At 40.6% G+C, this 19,611-nt stretch overlaps 1 protein-coding gene across 18 annotated transcripts in view; it reads left to right on the forward strand.

Annotated features, from left to right (window-relative positions):
• The window catches only part of ARVCF (ARVCF delta catenin family member), a 251,292-nt gene that overhangs the window by 76,785 nt on the left and 154,896 nt on the right, over positions 1-19,611 (forward strand). For 11 of the 18 annotated variants that reach the window (XM_074554654.1, XM_074554657.1, XM_074554656.1 and 8 more), the window contains 3 exons: positions 5,398-5,464; positions 13,635-13,736; positions 18,162-18,407. In XM_074554654.1, the coding sequence (XP_074410755.1) occupies positions 18,192-18,407 (216 nt within the window). In that variant the 5' untranslated portion in view covers positions 5,398-5,464; positions 13,635-13,736; positions 18,162-18,191. The remainder of the gene's footprint in view (positions 1-5,397; positions 5,465-13,634; positions 13,737-18,161; positions 18,408-19,611) is intronic. The other 7 variants (XM_074554666.1, XM_014268390.3, XM_074554658.1 and 4 more) reach the window with 6 other exon arrangements.

The raw sequence follows: 19,611 nt of genomic DNA on the forward strand, positions 1-19,611 counted from the left end.
TGTGGCTGCAGTAGGATATTGATTGTGAATTGCAGCTTTCCTTTTGGAATTAAAATTGTGAACAAAGATTCTCCTAAAAATTCCAGCCTGCTTTAGAAAATCTGCTCTCTTAACCTTATGGTTACAGGACTGGGTCTGGCTTGCTTGAGAGAGGAATTTCTACCCTGGAGAATTCAAACATCTGCAGCCAGTTTCCCACAGTTGTTGTGAACTTTGTTGGCACTAATATATTATTACTAAAACCAGGATTGATTTTTTTATCCTTCTTTTTCCAAGATTAAATTTCATTATAGAATTTTGGAAGATCACCTTTGCCTCCCATTTAAATGAATAAATTTATCCTCTTTCCATAATACACAAAAGGTGACTTTGGTTACCCCATGAATGCTATCAAGTTCAATTTAGATACCCTTACTATACTAGAAAACAAAATTAGATAATTCATCATCTAAATTAAATGAAACTCCATATTATTATATTAGCATGTAATATAACAAAATTCCTTTAAAAATTTTCATTAAAAGTGATCAACTGCTGCATTTTAATTTAATTGGGTGTGATGAATTCTTATGCATCTTAGGCTGTAAAATTTTAAATTACATTTTAAAATAAAAGGTGTTCAGTTATAGTTTTATTGCTATGTAAGTTCTTGAAACAATGCTGTTGGTAAAGTCTCACTTATTATATATGTGTCTGCACCAGTGTGTACCTTGTTTTTCCATTCCTGGATGTCTGTTTGTAATGAGAATTATTAGGAACATAGTACTAGCAGCTGCCAGCAGGCTCTTGATAAGAAGATTATTATGTGTTAACTTTAAAGAGTTAGGAATGTATAATTTATGGCTACTTGGTGGATTTTGCAGATGTCCCAGTTGTACACAGTTGCTAATCGGAATGATGGAAAACATGACTTGGAAATACTGTCATTGAGGTTTGTTGCAATCAAGAAACTGCTGTTAGAGTGCAGTTTCTCTGTTTGATGTTCAGGAGGAAATCTGAGTCCTGTATTAAAAACACTAAATTGTCTGGGCTTCTTATAAATATTAATTTACCAAATGCACAGAAGTCTGTGACATTTCCTTCAGAAGAAAGGATTAGCTTTAATTTTGCTTGTGTCACAGCACAGCAAAGTGAATCTCTGTACATTGGCTTTTGTAGTTCTGTATTTCATACATTTTCTTCTAATATGTCATTTCTTTATCAACAGAGCAACACAGTAGAGGAAATAGGTGCACCTGGTTTGGCAGAGTTAGTTCAGCCATTGTTTCTGTAATAAATTATTTACTTCACTGGTAGCATGTAATGACTTGAGTGACATTTTATAGGCTGTTGTACATTTTCAGTCCTGACATTTTAAAAAGCCACAGTTCTTATCTGTGACATGTCTGTGTACTGATGCATGGGCTCTTTACTACTTCTGTAATATTTATATAAAATTTATTGGCAGTAACTGCTATTACCCAGCGCATCTCTTTTGAAAGGTCTGTGTATCTCTCCACGTTGACTGAGCTGTTCAGAGGGGTTTGGAACTTTCTGGGCATTTTGCCACTACTTCTGTCTGAACTTTGTCTGCATTTGTATCAGCTGCTTTAGTTAGTGGTTGCTCGCTTGATGTTAACATGCTGATTTACACTATAATTAAGAATGAGTAGGAGTTTCTAAGGGAACTCAGAGCTCCTAAGTAACACAAAAATAATGCTGTTTTAAATAAATTTCTGGAGATAATTGAGTGTAAATATTAAAATATCAAACAGCTTGAAGTCCACCTCTTTTGATGGAAAGCTTTGTAATGAGTGTGCAGAGTGACTGCTGTTCATTATGTTTGTATCACATCTTTAAGAGCAGAAACCTCACTTCCCATGACTGTTTCATATGTTTTGATGCAAGTTGTGACAAAGCATATACCCACACACTGAGTTGTATAATGTAGCTACCTCATGTTTGCCATCTGATACCTTACATAAAAGCAGAACTGTGCTGTCAGTCAGAATACCCCACATTTCTTTGTGAAATAAAATAGCAGTTTAGCAAATGAAGATGTAAGGCGAAGGAAGAAAATTCTTTCTTTTCACTTCTTTGTCTCTTAGTTAAGTAAATCACAGCAGATACAAAATACACTTCAGAGAGCTCTATTCAGCTCTGCCCAAACTTCTGGTGATTTATCTGTCACAAGAGCTCTTGCCAAGGAAAACATACAATTGGAGGGTATCAGCTTCTTGCAATCAATAAAACAAAACATGGACAGACAAATTAATCCGGGAGTAAGTGAGCTCTTTTCCACTGGTCTCTTTTCCATTGGGGTAGCTGTTGGCAAGCGAAGTTGTGCTGACTGCAATCTGCTGCTGTAAGTGACAGAAACATTTGTTCCTTGAGGCTGCTTTGAGGTTGTAGGTGTGCAGTGAGGGCTGGAGCCATGAGTCTGCAGGTAATTTTTCTGCTACCAAATAAATTACATCATCCAAATTCCTTATTAGTTATTTTAATGCCAGAAATGCCAGAGAGAGCCAAAGATAAAGACTTTCCATTTATACCCTGGGCAAGATTTTGCAGTGTGTGCTTATAGTAGTATTGCAGCTGAATTGAAATGCAGTCTGCTTGTCCATCCACACTGTGGTTTTGTCTCATTTATTTTGGACTGCACTGCTTGCTTGCCTCACAGCAGGCAGTGTTAATGTGACCAGTTTGTGTGCAGAGGTGAGGGATCTGCTCTGTGCCCCAGCACGTGTTCAGCCCTGCTTTGTGTCCCGCTGGCTCTGTGTCACTGGCACTCAGACTGGCACAGGGGGAGCCAAGCCCAGGCATTCCAGTGGAGCTGCCCGGGCTGGACCTGGCTGAAGGCTGCTCCTCCCACTGACTGAAACCAAATGTTCTCAAGAGCTTGGGTGGATGCTCAGAAGCCTTTTGACAAGTGACCAAGAAGGTGTGAGGAGTGGACTGCCAGCACAGATCAGGCATAGCTGATGATACAAAATAAGACAAGACATTAAGAAAAAGGAATGGTAGAACTCGTTGCTGCTGTACTTCCCATCATGCTGTTTGTGCAAAAATACTCATCTGTTGGCAGTGCAGACATTTGCAATGGTGCAGAATCCAAATTTGTCCCTAAGTCTTCCTGTAGTCCAATAAGCTGCTCACATTGTCACCATGATAGAAAAGCTTTAATAACTAATTATGTTCACTGGAGTAGGACAAGAATGAAGTGTGGTGGGGATGCAATTGTGGAACTCGCTGACTGGCAAGAAATGCTTTGCTGATAGATGCTTTACTTTCCCAGACATTTTTGCAGTGTCAGTGCCTTGATGTTCTGTTAAGTTCTTTCTTCTGAAAATATTTATCTTAATTAGTTACTATAGCTAGAGAGTAATTGTCTGATGTCTTCTTTTTTCTTAGTCATTTGTTGGCTAGTAAACATAAAACCACTCAGTCTTTAACAGTGCAACTGGGGTAATTAGTTACAAGTGAGAGATAACAAGCAATCTGAAAAGGCATTACAGGTTTTTCTCCACCTTTCCCATTTGAGAGCTGTAAGATACTTGATTAAAATTAGCAATAAAAGTATATCACTGGAGTGAAGCAGCATTTTTGTAATGAAACCCAGGTGTTTTATTAAATGTAATACCATCTAGGCTGGTGGGTTTTCCCCCTCTCCCCTGCACCACAGGTTGTGTTAGCAAATGGGCAGCAACGAAGGGATGAAAGGGGGACTTTGCAGCATGGCCATGAGCTCAGCTCATGCAGGCTGCCCAGGGTTTGGGCTGAAGCTCTGAGCTGGCAGCAGCCAGGACAAACCAGCCCTTGGCTTCCTGCTGGCAGCCGGACTGAGCCCCTGGGAGCGCAGCATTGTCTGATCCAGGTGTTTGCCATAACCCACACAGCACATCAGGGACTGCCACTGCTGGACAAATACCCTGCTCAGAGAGTAAAATGAAGCACTAGATTTGTGCTGAAAAGGCAAGGAGGTTTTTCTTGGTAATCAACACTAAATTTCAGGCTGAACAGGTGAGATAATCAGTAGACAACCACCAGTAATACTGTGGGTATATATTAGAGTGCTGATATTTTATATATATAGTTTGGGATATTATGAAGTAGGCAGATGCACTTTATTCTCAGGTTATTAGATAAAAAGATCCAACAATCCCACAGCTGTACATGAATGCTATAGTAGGACTAGGTCTGACCCAGGACATCCCAAGCCTTAGGCAGCTTGTCTTCTTGACTCTGAATCAACAATAAAAATATAGGTGAAAAAGGAGAAAGAAAAATCAAGGGAAGTATTTTTTCCAGTCGTTTCTGTCTGTTCCATGTGACACTAAATGTAAAATTATTTATTTATGGCTTAATAAAATAAATAAAATTAGTTTACTTAGAGGAGATAAGTCATATTCTCATGCGGCAAAAGCTAGAAGAAATTAGGCTTCAAAGAAGCTCTCTTCTTACATTAGAGATGCTGAATTTTCTTTTAGCACCTCTGGGGTTACAGTGAGTCTGCAGGATTGAAGTACTTTATCTTACTTACCACTCAGGTGTTTATTTGGCTGCCTTGTGCCATCCGGACAAAGGAGGAGCAGTGAGAAGGGGATGGAGCCGTGTGTTGGTGGAAGGGCAGTGGCATGTCTGCTTTTTGGGTAAAATTCACCTGAGGGAAACCCAGCAAGGCCGATCTGCAGGAATCAACTACTTGGAATGTTCTTGCTCTCAGAAAGAGAGTAGGAGAGTGGGAAGCCAAGACAAAGGATCCTGCTGGCTAACTTTGGGAAATTGCTAGGATAACAATGCTTAAGGGGAATGCTTCATGAAGCTCTAAAAAAAAAAAAAAAAAAGAAAGAAGATTTTGTAAAACATCAAGTTCTTTCTGGTGAATTTTCTGTCCTAATTTCTCCTGTTCTCTGCTGTTAGGAGAAATAATGTCAGACAGGATGAGGTGTATCTGTGGAACCACAGTTGACATTTTTAGAACCACTAGATGGCATTTAGATCTGGATGACTGAAAATGCTCTGGTGTGTGCTTATGAGGCAAACATTTTTTGCTTCTAAATCTAGGAATTAATGGGGAATTAAATATATATTTGATTAAATTTAAAGTTTAGGAATGTGTGATTTATGCACATATGAGTGGCACTGGGACAGAAATCAGGAGGATCTTTTAATGGAGTTTACTTTCAATACTCCAATTTGTGGGATTTTCTTGGGATTTCAGGTGATGGTGGAATAGATGCCAGATCTAATGCTTTTTTGTAAACCAGCATGACTCAGAAAGGGGAACGAAGGAGAGATACAAATGAAAGACTTTCACAGTATTATGTAAATGTTATCAGTTATTCAAAAATAATCCCCTCTTCCTATTTCCCCCAGATGGAATAAAAATCTTCGTTATTTTCTTTGTTTCTCTTACAGAGTTATTATCGAACCAAGGGAGAATTTCCATCTTAAAAGCCACTACAAGAAAGAAAGATTATAAAAGGTACTGTGTTTCTGCAGCTGAGTCTCTTGAGTGTCTTGTTACTATTTCAGTATGTGTGTTCTTAAATCACTATTCTTTTATTAAATTGTCTTTACACCTCAGAAATTCCTTTATTTGCATGCTATTGAAGGCCAGCTAAAATTTGTGTAACAGAGTGGTAGAATGGCTGAGGAGCAGAAAGAAGGGAATAACCCCATGATATCCCTGAAAACTGCAGCCAGGACAGGCCCCATCGTTCATTGTGTCCAGAGCAGAGGCAGGGTAAGGGGTAGAATACAGGTGCAGCTGAGGAAAACAGGGATGACAGTTTTCTCTTTTTGCCTTCTCTGAGCCATCTCTCCCTTTTGCTATTACGATGGAAATACTCATTTAGCTTCCTTCTTACAGAGCAGGGGATGTCTCTCAGCTGTGGGACTTCTTCCTGTGGGCAGTAAGGGTGAGACTCTGGATGTCTGGATGTCTTTTCCTCTCTCCATGCCCTCCCTGCCCTCCCTGCCAGCTGTATCTTATCTGCAATCCAAAGCCAGTCCTCTGGTCTCTTAGAGATGACCATAAGCATTTTCAGCTGCTCTGAATTCACCTCAATATTTTGCTCAGTCTGTTTTAAATCTGGGGACTTGAAAGTGAATAATGGGATTAAATATTAAAGTACTCTTGTTTGTTTTCCTGAAATATTGCTCCCTTCTGTGTACTGCTTTATTTTTCTCAGTGTAGGTGGATTACAGTTTTAGCCAAGCATTCCTCGAAAATAATCCTCTGAATAACACATATCATGTTACTGACTTTTATAAAGTTTTTTCCATTTTCATTTGATTGTTTTTAGATTAAACATATATGTCAAACCAAAAAGTTTTATTGAAAATAAATTGCTCATTTAAAGTTTCAAAGCTGTTTGCAGGAAAGATTCTCAGCAGAGTTTACATTGTATTTACTCTCTGAATTGTTTGGGACTTACCTCTGTTACTTTCATAGTTTTAATGAAATGAGTTAGAAGTGTTTATTATAGCTGAAATGTATTCCTGTTTATATAGTGCAGGATTTTAATTTTAATATAATAGAGAGAATTTGCTTGAAACATTTGAAGTGGTTAGAAAGTTAAAGCAAAATTGTTATTATTCCCACTCAGCAGTTATCAGCAGGATGGTTATTAAAAAATGATGTTTGAATAGAAAGTCATTTCTTGAAGCAGATCTTCAGTGATTTAGAAGAAATATTTCTGCTTCCAAATAACTGTAATTAGGCACTAGTGATAAGTTTGTTCCTGGAAATAGGAAATATTCTTGGTGGGGGATGTAAACTACAAAAAGCATTAAGATTTAGTCAAAGATAAAAATGTAGGATAGGCTTGGAAGGGGTGAGATCAGAGTCTAACTATAGCTATCAGGAGGAAAATGACTTTACCAGAAGACAATTGGTACTGACCCCCTAAATCCAATATTTTTCCCAATTTCTGCTGATTTTCTGGTCAGGGTCAGCCTCAGCAGATGTGATTTAGATGTGGTAGTTGACCAGTCAAAATGGAGCTGTATGAGCAGGTCAGATTCAGAAGAGGTTTCCCCTGCAGGGAAGGGGGGATGTGGAAAAGGGGGATCCCTGGAGGTCTGGGATGGGGTTGGTGTTGGTGTTGGCAGCCCAGAGGGGATCCCTGGAGGTCTGGGATGGGGTTGGTGTTGGTGTTGGCAGCCCAGAGGGGATCCCTGGAGGTCTGGGATGGGGTTGGTGTTGGTGTTGGCAGCCCAGAGGGGATCCCTGGAGGTCTGGGATGGGGTTGGTGTTGGTGTTGGCAGCCCAGAGGGGATCCCTGGAGGTCTGGGATGGGATTGGTGTGCCAGCCCAAGGCTGTGGTGACCCGTACCAGGCTCTCAGCACCTGCAGGGCAGCCTGGACACCACGTCCCAGTGCTCCCTGGCAGCCCAAGTGCTTCCATTTTTGATAGAGCCACAAACCAGTGAATCAAAAGCTCTTGTAATAAAGATAGAAATCTTAGCCTTGGAAACTGATGCTTCCAGTTTTGCCCAGAGTATGGCAGTAGCACTGGCAGTGTGAGCCCAGCACAACATTTGTGTTGTGTGCCAGGGAAGATCTGAATGAGTGAAGAGCTCTGGAATCTGGGCTAATCAATGGCGTTACTGTGGCATCTTGGTACACCCAGGGATATGAACCAGGCTTGTCCTCAGTAGGATTCTCTGAGGGCTGCTTTGGCTGTCAGTTTAACCCCACAGAAGCCAAGATACTTGGCTAATAGAATAAGAAATGCTTCTCTGGGATAAGGGTTTGTGCCTTGAAAATTCAGCAGCACCTTGCACCTGGTAACAGGGAGTTGAACTGGCAGTTGTGGCAATGCTGCTGCTCCTCAACCAGGCAGCACCTTTTTGCAGTGTGTAACAAAGACTGTTCTGTTGAGAGAGGTTACATGCTAAAATCCATCATATGGAATGATTCATTTCTCCAAGACTTTCATTAAAATGTATCTGTTTTTCATGTCTTTATGTTTATGCATGAACGAAATGATTATTCAAGACAGCAGATGAGTTAAATACTTTTATTTTGCTCAGAAATTATTTATTAGTTCTCAAATGCACGTTTGTCTTGTAATACTAAAAAGCTGTGGTGTTAATCAGCACAAACTTGGATTGCATCCTAAACTTGCAAGGGTAAAATGAACTTGGATTGCATTTTAAATTTACAGATCCTGAAACAGTGAAGAGTGTGCTCTGTACATGCCATTGCAGAAAGCAGATCAACAGTTTTGGTCTAAACAGAGTAGATTTAGTTCGTGCCTCAGGCTTCCAAACCTAGCTTGGTGAAAAAAAATCCTGGATTTAGAATGACACAGATGTTACTAGAGAGAATTAAAGCCAGTGGGCTTTATTCTGTTTCTTCTGTCTTTGTATTGCTTTAATCTCTTCATTGATACTGTTCCTGGTTTAAAGCAACATAAGGTGGAAATCTGATTGTTTTTAATGAGAGAGGTTGAAAAATGGGAGAGTAATGCAGGAAGATTGGTTGGTAAGAGCTAATGAAATTATTTTGATTTGCTGGCTTCAAGAATTATACACGAACACTGCCATTATGTTCTTTCCTGTTTGTGCTGATGTTTTCAGTTCCTTGGTGGAGCAATAGAGCAGCCACACAATCCTCTAGATGCGGCTGTGAGAGGTAAACAAGACCCATGTTCTGGAAAACAGCTGAAGGGTTTTGGTTTTGGTTCTGTTTTCCTCCTGAAAGCAGGTGAAAACCACAGGGAAGAGGCTCATTCTGAACACTTCAGACCTCTGAATTTTTTTCCTAGCAGTGCCAGTTTATTTATTGTATAAAATGCTTTGGGAGATACTAAATATTTGATTCAGATGGATTAAAGAAACTGTTTCTATTTGATGCACTTATTTTGCATTAATCTTAAAAGTAGTAATTGGAAATGCCCTCATAAACCCTGAGACTGGAGCCCTAGAATTAAAAAGCATTTGTTATTACCCAGGAATGTAGCTGTGCAGTTTTATTGGCCTTTCTTCTACTGTAATCTATGGATCTCATTTAGCTGCATGCAGCCCTGTTCTTCTGAAACATAAAAGGAAGGAAATCTCTCAATAGCCTGAAATCAAATTATCTCTCTGTGTTAATCTACACGTAAGACATCCAAGCCCACTTCTTTAAAGGAAAATAGTTTTACTGATAAGCAGTGCTAGACTGTATTCTTTGGATACTAGAATTAAGTGGATTTTTTTTGTCTGCAGTGTGCTATTTATAGCATCAATTAACTCCTCATGGTTGGGATAAGTCATTTGACACATCTGTTGCTGAGCTTAAACACTCACTGTTCTGTGGGGCCACTGTTGGATTTTTTTCCTCTCAAAGTGTGTAATGAAAGGACAATTTTCTACTCAATGGCTCTTGGGTTGGATATGCTGCCCAGACACTCTGCCTGATGCCTGTGGGGGCATTTGGAATGGGTGGAGCTGTTGGGCTGCCTGACTGCAGGGCTAACCTCAGCTTTGTTGCTTGCCTTTTTGTTATTTATCTGCTTGATGGTAGCACAATAGTATCTTTTATGAAAGAGTTACTCTGAGCTCCAGCCTCACTGTAATGTTTCAGTTACTCTGTTTCACCTGTGACGAACTGGCCTGGCTTTGGGAGCTGCTGCTGGCCCCACTGACTCCTGTTCCTGTATTTTGATTTAATGCTCCTAAATCCAGGGCTGTGCTCTGCTGTGGTTCCCCACACGGAGCCAGTTTCAGTCAGATTCCTGGCTGTAGCCTTTCTCTTAAAATGGAAGCCCTTTTGCCAAAACTCTGAACACCTGAGAGACAAGAAAAATAAGGATTCTTGTGTATTGTTAAGTGAAATCTTGTAATTGTTCTGTGGAAATAACTGCATGAGGCTCTAACAGTGTCTTTATGTTTTTGGCTTATTTGCAGCCAGATTGGATTGGATATTAATGAAGCCCAGCTTTAAAATACATGGGAAAGAAGGACAGACTGAAGTTAGGAACTGTGCTGCTTTTGATTTTTATCCTTTTCTCTTTCTCATTGAAACAGCTTATTCTGAGAAAAGATGTATTGATTTTGGGTGGCTCTGCTTGCAAGGGAGGCTCTAGAGTAAGGAAGTCATTTCTGTTGAAAATGTGACAGCCTCCATGGTTAATTGAAGGCCTGATTCTATTTAACAGTCACACAGGCTCTTGGAGGGGTTTTCCTTTGCTGCTGGGAAGACATTACTGCACTGAAATAGTTGTGAAATAGGTTGTCTGTTGTTTGTGCTCAGAGTGATCAGTGGCTGAAGGTTCTGCTGATGTGGGGTAGGATCGGGCTGGGCTCAGAGGAAGTGGGGGACACGGAGCTGCTGCTAAAGGCAGCTGTGAGAATACTTGGAAGCCTGGATATCCACAACTCAGAAAGGGACCACAAAGTGCAATCCATTTTTAGGCAGAGCTGCTTATTGATTTCAGCGGGGGAGACCTTTGCAAAATCGATGGCACGCAGCAGCTTTAGTATGCAAGGACATGTGTTCTGGGCTGGTAAAGTGATCGCCCCATGAACTAATCAGCCTGGTAGCAATCGTGTCTGGCAAGTTCCAAGGCAGAAGGAAAGGTGTCAGAGCCTTGAGATGCAGCACATTTGCTATCCATATTCCAAGAGAGATTGCAAAGTATGGTCTTGTTCATTCTAGCTTTGACTTTCAAGTTGCATTTTATTTCTATAGAAAAACAAAAGCTACAAAGGGAAATATAAGAAGTTTTTGGCAATATGTAAACATGGACCTGATTAATATGAGGTGTAGTGTTAAACAAATGGAATTGCTGAAGTAATCAAAATATTCTGATTTTTTCCACGAGAGACCATCTCTGCCTTGTTAAGTCTTTCAGTATTTATAAGATTATTACAAAAGCTATTCCCCCTGGACACTTGTTTGGAAATATTTAGGGAGTGTGTGTTTACACAGAGAATTTACAGTGCACAGTGTGAATTTATAGACTATCACATACCCCATTAAACCTTAGTGTGGACACTTAGTAGGTGTGAAATAATATGCTGCCATTTTGCTGTGCTGCTTTATGCTTAATTAACACAAACACTGATCTCTGAAGAAATGTAGGATAATGAGTGCTGGGATGGAGGAGTTCAGCTTATTTAGTGTAGACAAGTCCTTAGGTCCCAGAGAGCAAGAGCTCTGCTTCAGAAAGGTGTTGTTTGCTCTTTTGGTCTATAAATGACAAATTTTAGAAAGAAATTGATTTTTTTTTACATTGGGTAAAAGTAACCATAGGCTAAAGCATTCACTTTAAAAATTGCCCTTGTAAAAATATTTCAGTTTCAATTTTAGAGCATTAAACTGAATTATTTATGCTATTATATATATGCAGTTGTGAGAAAATGTTCTGTATTTCCGTAATTTATTTTCTTTTCCATTTGGAAGAATATAGCAGTTGAAATGTACCTTACTGGGGAAAGAGTATAATTAAATCTATGTAGACACACTGTATCAGCAAGCCCTGAAATAACTGCATGAAATTTTGGAATGAAAACCTTGAAAACCCTAGTAGCAAAGTGCTGAAGTGAGGAATCTTTATCAAAGGGAAGCTGTAGAAAGAAGACTGGTGTCATTTTAGCATGCAGTGGTTAATATATAGAGATTGAATTAGATATAGGAAAATTAGGAAAATTTGGTGAGGTTTTTTTTTTTTTTCCTTTTTTTTTTTTCTGAGACTGGTATCTTTCTGAGGTACTACAGTGTGATTTCAGTTCTTTTAACTGAAAGACTAATTAAATTATTCCTTTTTAAATGGACTGGGAACCATTTTGGTAAGATTGGGGATCCTGTGGTGCTATTGACCAGAGCTAGTTCTGTAGTAAGTCTTAAAACTGTATTGCCTTTACAAGCATGTGTTTGGATGCTTTTGTTGGTGTTGTTTAACCCTGTTCATAATACGATAATCTGCAAATTTATTTGCAGGATTTATATATTTATTTTTACAGAATTGCCCCTGCTGGATGATCAGATGGAATTTCTTACTAATGTAAAAGCTGAAATATTTCACATTGACATTTTTTTTCCTGCAGTAATGGAAGTGGGGAGCTGCAGCATTCATTGCAATGTCCTTAAGATGCAGAGTTCCTTCCCAAGGAGTTCTCCTGTTACCATTTCCACTGCCCTCGTTCATTCCTTGGTTTAAACCTTGTTTCACAGACTGCCTCTGTCCAAAGGAACACAAAAACCCTGAGCAGCTTTTTTGTTGTTTCTTTTGACACCAGCACAGCGTGTCTGTCTGTGCCTACCAGAGAACTATATTGAAATGGCTTTCTTTGTGAGCTCCTCATTGCTATTCATTGGTGGAGGTTGTCACGTAAGGGTCAGATTAGAACTCAGTCAACCCCAGCAGTGAGGGGACCCAGGCTCAAGATAGATTTCAGCATAAGGTCTGAGAAGCAGTTTATTTGGAATGTGTTACATGCATTTTATATGTATATGTTTCCAAAGTGTTATTCTTTTATCTCCAGAAACTCAGTTATGTTTAATTTACTCTCTCTGGTCATTTACTTGAGAATTAGCCTTTGTCTCACTCTGCCCCCTGACTTTCATCTTTGGGCATATCTATGCACAGTTTTCTTACAACTTTTTTTACAGTTTTGGGCACAGAATTTTCTACTGTTAGTTTAAGAAAAAAAGACATTTCTGGCATGATGGTTCTGTGCCCTTTGAGGTTGGATCCATGCAAAGAAAGGATCATATTTCTGGTAATTTGGCTGAAACACAAGAAATTGTGTTTATGCTGGCTTCAGGAAGGCAGACTATACCTGGTCAAGCAAAAAAATCTACCAGGGCAACATTCCTCTGTGAAAATGTTCTAAAACATTTGAACCAGCAGAGTGAATTTGTACTGGCTCTGCATTTTGTGCCATGTGGTTGCAGCATTTTTGATGTGGTAGCTTAAGACTGGCAGTGCTGCCTCACAGAACCATTTCTTACCAAACGGGTGCTGTTCATTCTCCAGCAAAAACAGGGACTAAACTGGCAGCTGCTGACCCAGAGAAGTTTCAGTGGTTGATGTTGTAAGACTAAATACATCAGGGATTTACTGAGCTACACAGATGACCTGATATCCCAAAAGCTTCTTTTACTTTGGTTTCATACAGGATCAGGTAGGTGCACGTACAGACAGGGAGAACAAGCTATTGTGCTGTGTTCTTATTTTAGAAATGAATGTCCCCTCTCTAACAGGGATCTGTGAAATGATCTTGAGCCATTTGGGGCTTGCATATCTCACAGGGACCTAAGGTTGTGTGCCCAAATAACAGCTCTCATTTCTGAGACCATCCTGTTAGGTCTCTGTGTTTTAAATTGCCTGGTTACAACATCCAGCTTTGCAACATTCCATCATCCTCCTTGCAGTGTAGAGTTTTCCCTGATTTAGGACATTAACTGTAAATCTCACAGGAACATGCAAGTATTGATCACTGATAACAAATTTGATTAATCAGGGTGGGTTTTTTTTCCTTTAGGAGTCTCAGGATTGGCTTCTCTGAACGTTATTTCTTTTACTACAAGTTAGGAGGAAAACAGTGCAATAAATAATTTCTACAACACAGTGAGAAGAACCTGGGCACTGACTGTGTATAGAAGGGGCTGTAATACCTTATTAACTAACTCTGTCTCTCTTTCCTCTCTCTTGTAGCTGATTCTTCTTGAGGCTGCTCTCCTGCTTTGTCTGTCCTGTTCTCTTCTTAGTGGGTGATGTCCCAGCAGCTCTAACCCTCAGACTTCAGCACCTCTCTAGGTGTGTATGGCTCAGTTTTCTCTGCATGCTTTCTGGTGTCGCATGGAGGGCAACACTCATGTTATGCTGCTCATCTCTCGTGGCACTTGAGGCTGAGAATGTCATTAGCATGTGTTATGCTTCAGTTCCATGGATTGTTTAAGCCCCATTTTTGCTTTTATTCTGCTGGCTTTCTTCCCTGGAGAAGCACAAAGCTGCTGTTTCCATGCACACTCACAGGCCTTCGTGTTTGCTCCTACAGCTGAGCAGCTCTATGAACGAGCTTCCTGATGCTCATGGAAACATCTCCTGCCAGCAGGACTGACAGACTTGGACTGGTCTTGGATAGAGCAGTAGTGGGGCAGCTGAGTTCAGCATCCAGATGAGAGGGATCCCTGTGAGCCCCTTCCCTGCAGCTGGGAGCAGCCTGAGCTGTGCCGTGCCGCTGGCAGAGGACACTGCGCTCTCCAGAGGCAGCTCACTCACAGACCCCATCTCCTTAGGAACACACTTGGAGGTGCAGGGGATTTGAGGTTCCCCGTGACTGTTAGGATTCTGGTGCCCAAATCTCACAGAACTTGACCCCTCTTAATCTGAAGGGCTCTTCAAAAACTCTTGACTGTCAGTTCCATGCTATAATAGCAAAATTAGCATGAAGAGTTGACTCACGTTTTTTGTGGCGCGCCAAGTGACCCTTGGAGTCTTGGCAGTGTTTCCAAGAGCCTGAGACTTGGGTCTGAGCTGGGGTATTAGCAATGAGCAGGACCCCTGTTTTGGCCCTTTGCACTGGGGTGATTTTCATCCTGGGTGAGCACTGAGGTTGTATTGACTCAGAAGGGGCCTTTTGATGCATTAGTGGAACAGTCAGAATAAACACCTCCTCTGATGCATTAGTGGAACAGTCAGAATAAACACCTCCTCTGAGGCATTAGTGGAACAGTCAGAATAAACACCTCCTCTGATGCATTAGTGGAACAGTCAGAATAAACACCTCCTCTTTGCTCTAACTCCAGTGCAGCACTAATGTATTTGGAGTCACGTAGGCAGGACAGAGAGATTTGCTGCTGTCAGCGTAGCCTTTGATACTCTGTAGGCAACTGTTTGCTGTGTTTAGAAGTGCAGCCTAAGGAATAATTTTTACCTGGCTGCTCTGGGTGTAATATTTTCATTTATTGATACCCTTTTCAATGCACTTTAATTTATTTACAAATGGTAGCAAATTGCAAGTGGCAACCTGAGTAACTGACTTGTGAGTCAGTATATTTTTCTCCTCCAGTCTAGACTGCTGATAATGTAAATTGTTGAAGCCCTGGGTTAATAATTAGGGGTGCAATCAACAGCAAGCAAGTATTTATCTGCTAATAAAACATTTGAAATGCAGAAGTCCATCTTTGTGCAACAATACTTAAAAGGCAGTTATTGGTCCTACTGCTGTTTCTGCATAGCAATTAGGATTTTTGTGGTCACTAATTGTGTATCTGAAAATTTATACAGTTTATTTTCTGCCTGTGTTTTTCTTTGCAAAGAGAAAAGAAGCATAGTATTTATGGTTATAATGAGGTTAACACTGTACTTCCTGCAGGGAGATCTCTCTAAAGATTTGTACCATTTATAGAACCCAAATTTTCTAGGTTTTCTCATGTGTGGCATCAAGGGCTTATATCTCATTAAGGATTTTCTAAACAGGATCTTTGTCACATTATCAAAATGTGACTTGAAAGTTATATACCAGCTCAGTCATCAACTTGATTTTTGTTATTAAAGCTGTAACTCCTTCTGAAGAAGGACTTCTTGATTTTTCTTGCGCTGTTGCTAATGCTTTCTTCAGAACAGAAATTTGCATTATATGTTCTACAAGAAACCTGTTTTAAATTTAGTTACTGTCATCTTGTCATCTTCTTTCCCCTACTGGATTTACTTTTTGAAATCAGTCCACAGACCTACCCAGCCTGTGGGACCCCAAAAGATGACTTTTGTGATGATTGCATGTGAGAAAGAGCAGTTTTAGCTGCAGACAGTTCCTGAAAACTGGGCCTGTGTGAGGAGCTGAATTCCTGCTCTGCAGCACCTGGAAGGAGCCTGTCTGCATTCGTTAATCCTGACTGATCCAGACTCTTCTTGGGCCTGGAATATCCCCTGTGAGGTGTATTTGGTCTGTGGCAGCCAGGCTGTTGCTCTGCTCTAGCATGAGGGCAGTGATGATCACTAACCCAGGGCTTGTCTCTAGGAATGTATGGCTAGAAATGCCACGCCAGGGATATTTCTTCCAAAATCTGACTTGTGTCCAGGTCTTTGCAGTCCCACTCTTTCACACTCCAAGGAGTCTGTGAGCAGGCCTGGAACTCCTGGGAGTAGTGACAACAAACAGAGCTGTCTCCATCTGTGCAAAAGCAGGGAAGCAAAAAAGCAGAAATGTGGAACTTGGCTGCACACAAGCCAGCTGAGGTCCAGAAAGTCTGGCTGTGTTCATGTCTGGCTGTGCCAGGGCTAAATCATGCTGAGATAGAGCAGGTGAGTCTTCCTGTGACTTCCCATGAATCATACTATCCTTTTAGAGGGTTTTGATTCTCCTTTGCAGAAACCAATGTACTCTGAAGGTTTTATAGACTTTTAATAATCTATTGGAAGGTCTCAGAAGTTGGCAGTTTGGTCTGTGTTTGACTAGTCTGTGACATCTGGAAAACCCTTTGGTGGTTTTTGGTTTTCTTTCAGAATTTCAATAGAAGTTAAATCAATGCATGAATGACAAAACTAATTTCTGCCTACTGGTCTGCAAACATGAAAGGCTCAAGCCATGGTTATAAGTAAACATTATGAGATTAATACATGATAATCCTTACGCTGTTCCTAACATGATTTTATATTACTCTGATTCCTTTCAACAGCAACTCTCTAAGGGTTAACAATGAACACAGAGCCACTGGCAGGTTATTCCTCATGAAATCAGGGTGTATGTCATTGGATTTGGGTCTGTCACTCCTGCCCCAGTGTTTTTTTGGCCTGTTGGGTGATTTCAGCCATACTTGACAAAAGCAAGGAGACTTCAGCCTGCTTAGGAGTCCCCAACAAACTGTAAAAACATGCAGCTTAATCACTACTAATACTCCTCTTTGGGACATAACAGTATTATGACCACATTATTATGAGCTACCAAAGAATCTGCACTGGAGAGACTCCTGATAAATGTAACAGTAATGGAAAATGGATCAGTCAAGAGTGTGCATCATCTAAAGGCACTGAATGATGAATTGCGAAGCATCAGGGAGCAGGGAACTATCTGTGCTCATGGAAATCCTTGTTGATAGATGGAAAACAAAGAATCTTTGGCAGCAAATCAAGGGACAATTTCTCAGGACTTAAGTTCAGCACAGAACATGAACAGTTCTTGAAGTACAGGAGCCTGAGACAGTTCTGCCTCTGCTTGTCCCAGAGGTGCTTTAAGTAGTTTAGTAGTAGAGGGGTTTCTTGTTTAACTTTGATGAAGGATTCTGTTAGGCCATAATTTATGTTTATATTATATTGCTGATTTCATACTCCTAGTAAAACGTTTTAAGTGGTGTTCAGGTCACAGATAGGTGGAATCAATGGGGAGTTTTACTGCATGTACCATACAGGTGAAGATAGGATTTTAAATGGGGTTGTTTCATTACCCTGCTAGGGAAGACATAAGGCAGAAGTTCTAACCCACCTCGCTGATTTCTGAGTTCTTTTTCTGCATTGAAAGACAAGCAGTCCTGTGTGTTTTCCATGGAAGATGTTTGCTTTTTCATTTGCATTATTAGCATGAAGGACTGTTTCATTGACTGAAATCATCAAGCATTTCAACTGCAATTGCAGTTAAAAATGTTTTCTGCATTTAAAAATGTTTTCCATGTTACAGTGTGCTGCTATAATTTAAGTATGAAAGCTAATTTCAGCTATTGTCTGTTAAGTTTGGGGAGGTGTGGAAAAAATGGACACAACTGTGTTCTTCTACCATGAAGTTTCTGTCCTTAATAATGTTAAACTTCTCACCAATGCTGTTAAAGACAGAAATTCCAGGTGTCTGTAGTGAGAATGTTCCTCTTTCCCTCTACAACCATATATTTTTTATGTATTTCTTTAAAGTACATTATTATTTGCACAGTGAAATTAGCTCTGCAAGAGGGATGAAAACCCTTGTCAGAGCAGTTTTAGCAAAACGATCAAAGGAATTAAATACAAATTCTCTCAAAGGTGAGCGTATTTTTTTTTCTATTTTGAACAGGGAAGTCTTAGATTAATTACTTTTAATTTACAATCAGATCAATGGATGGAAAGATGGATGCTTTTCAAAGAGCACTGCAGTTTGCTGCTTAGAGTGATCGGTATTTTAGCAAGGTGACTAACGATATGCATTTTTATCTTTAACCTCTGACCCGTGCCCTCCCCACCCTTTACCTAACCCTTTCCATTTGCCCTGGTCAGTTAACAGGCAGGAAGCATTTGAAAGCAGTCATGGATGACTATGATATCAGGTCTGCTGCCAGCATTTTGGCATCTGTTAAAGAGCAAGAAGCTCGTTTCGAGCGGCTCACCCGCGCACTTGAGGAGGAGCGGCGCAATGTCTCCCTGCAACTCGAGCGTGCCAATCAGCCCGCAGACCGCATGAGCATCTGCAACATTGGCAATGGTCAGCCCCTGGCAACCGCCTGGCAGCAGCTCGTACTGCAGGTAAAGCCTGCTCCTTTCACTGTCCCTGGAGCCCACCCTAGCACAGTGTCCATCCCAGACAGTCGGTGCATGGTGTGTTGTCAGCGTTTCATTGGTGTGTGCTGTGTCTGAAGCACCCACACTGCACCCCAGCTCGGGGCTATCATCAGCTGGGAGCCTTTGGAGCCTTGCCTTGGAAGCTGCTCTTGCTCCTAGCTTATGGGATACTTTTAAAAGTATGTGCATACTTGGGTGAAAGCCCTAAGAAGGGATCTTCACACCCTCCTCTAATCTATGCACTTGCTGTAAGTCTGGTGATGTGCTGGTGATTGTAAAAGAAGGCTGAATCATAATCTCCATAGCAAACAAAATTTCCATTAGAAATAGCTGGACTTTGAATAGAGGGAGCAGCATGAAAAGCAGGGATTTCCCTCCTGCAAAGCCTTATTGTTTGTGTAGGGAGGACTTCATAATTTGTTTCTCATGTGCAGTGAATTGATAGACTATTTTAATGATGCAAACTGGCTTTGTGGGTAGTTTTAGATTTCCAAATACTGTTTTGCTTGATACACGTTCTTTAACTGTTTAAATGTGCAATGACAAACTACTTACGTCTCTGAATTACTTCAACTCTCAAACCCCTCTGACACACAAGGTAAGTCATGCAGAAGCAATAGTACCATTTGTGAAGGTCTGTTTCCTAAGAAAACATTGTTCAGTTCAGAAGCAAGCTCTGGGCTATGGGGATTCCAGAAGTTGTTTCCCAGTTATACCAGACTGTTTTACAATTATACTTGCATTGAGCTGTATTGAGGCAGACTTTACCTTATATTATGGCAGCACTGCTTTTGTAGTAACAACAGCTGCCACGTTTTTTACATGAAGATGCCTGAATTTGGGATTTCATGTGACAGGAGCAGCCTGCACTGGTCAGGGTAAAAGTCTGACCATGTCTGGTAGGAGCAGCTGGGCTGGGAGAGGGGAGATGTGCTTACGTATTTTTTATAGGAAAAGGACAAGTTCACCTTCACTTTTTCTGAATGACTTTGTGCAAAGTGCCTGATTAATAGCTTCAGAATGAAATTCCTTATCCACAAAACTGATGAAGCATGAGTTTTCTGCAGTGTAATAGCTTAAGGTCTAACCACTTCCAAGAAAACTTAATAAAAGAGTTTTAAGTTACTGGGGTCTACGTGACTCTTATGGAGAAACAGCCCCTCTAAGT

This window comes from Zonotrichia albicollis, chromosome 18 (genome assembly GCF_047830755.1).
Source record: "Zonotrichia albicollis isolate bZonAlb1 chromosome 18, bZonAlb1.hap1, whole genome shotgun sequence".
Classification (NCBI taxonomy): domain Eukaryota; kingdom Metazoa; phylum Chordata; class Aves; order Passeriformes; family Passerellidae; genus Zonotrichia; species Zonotrichia albicollis.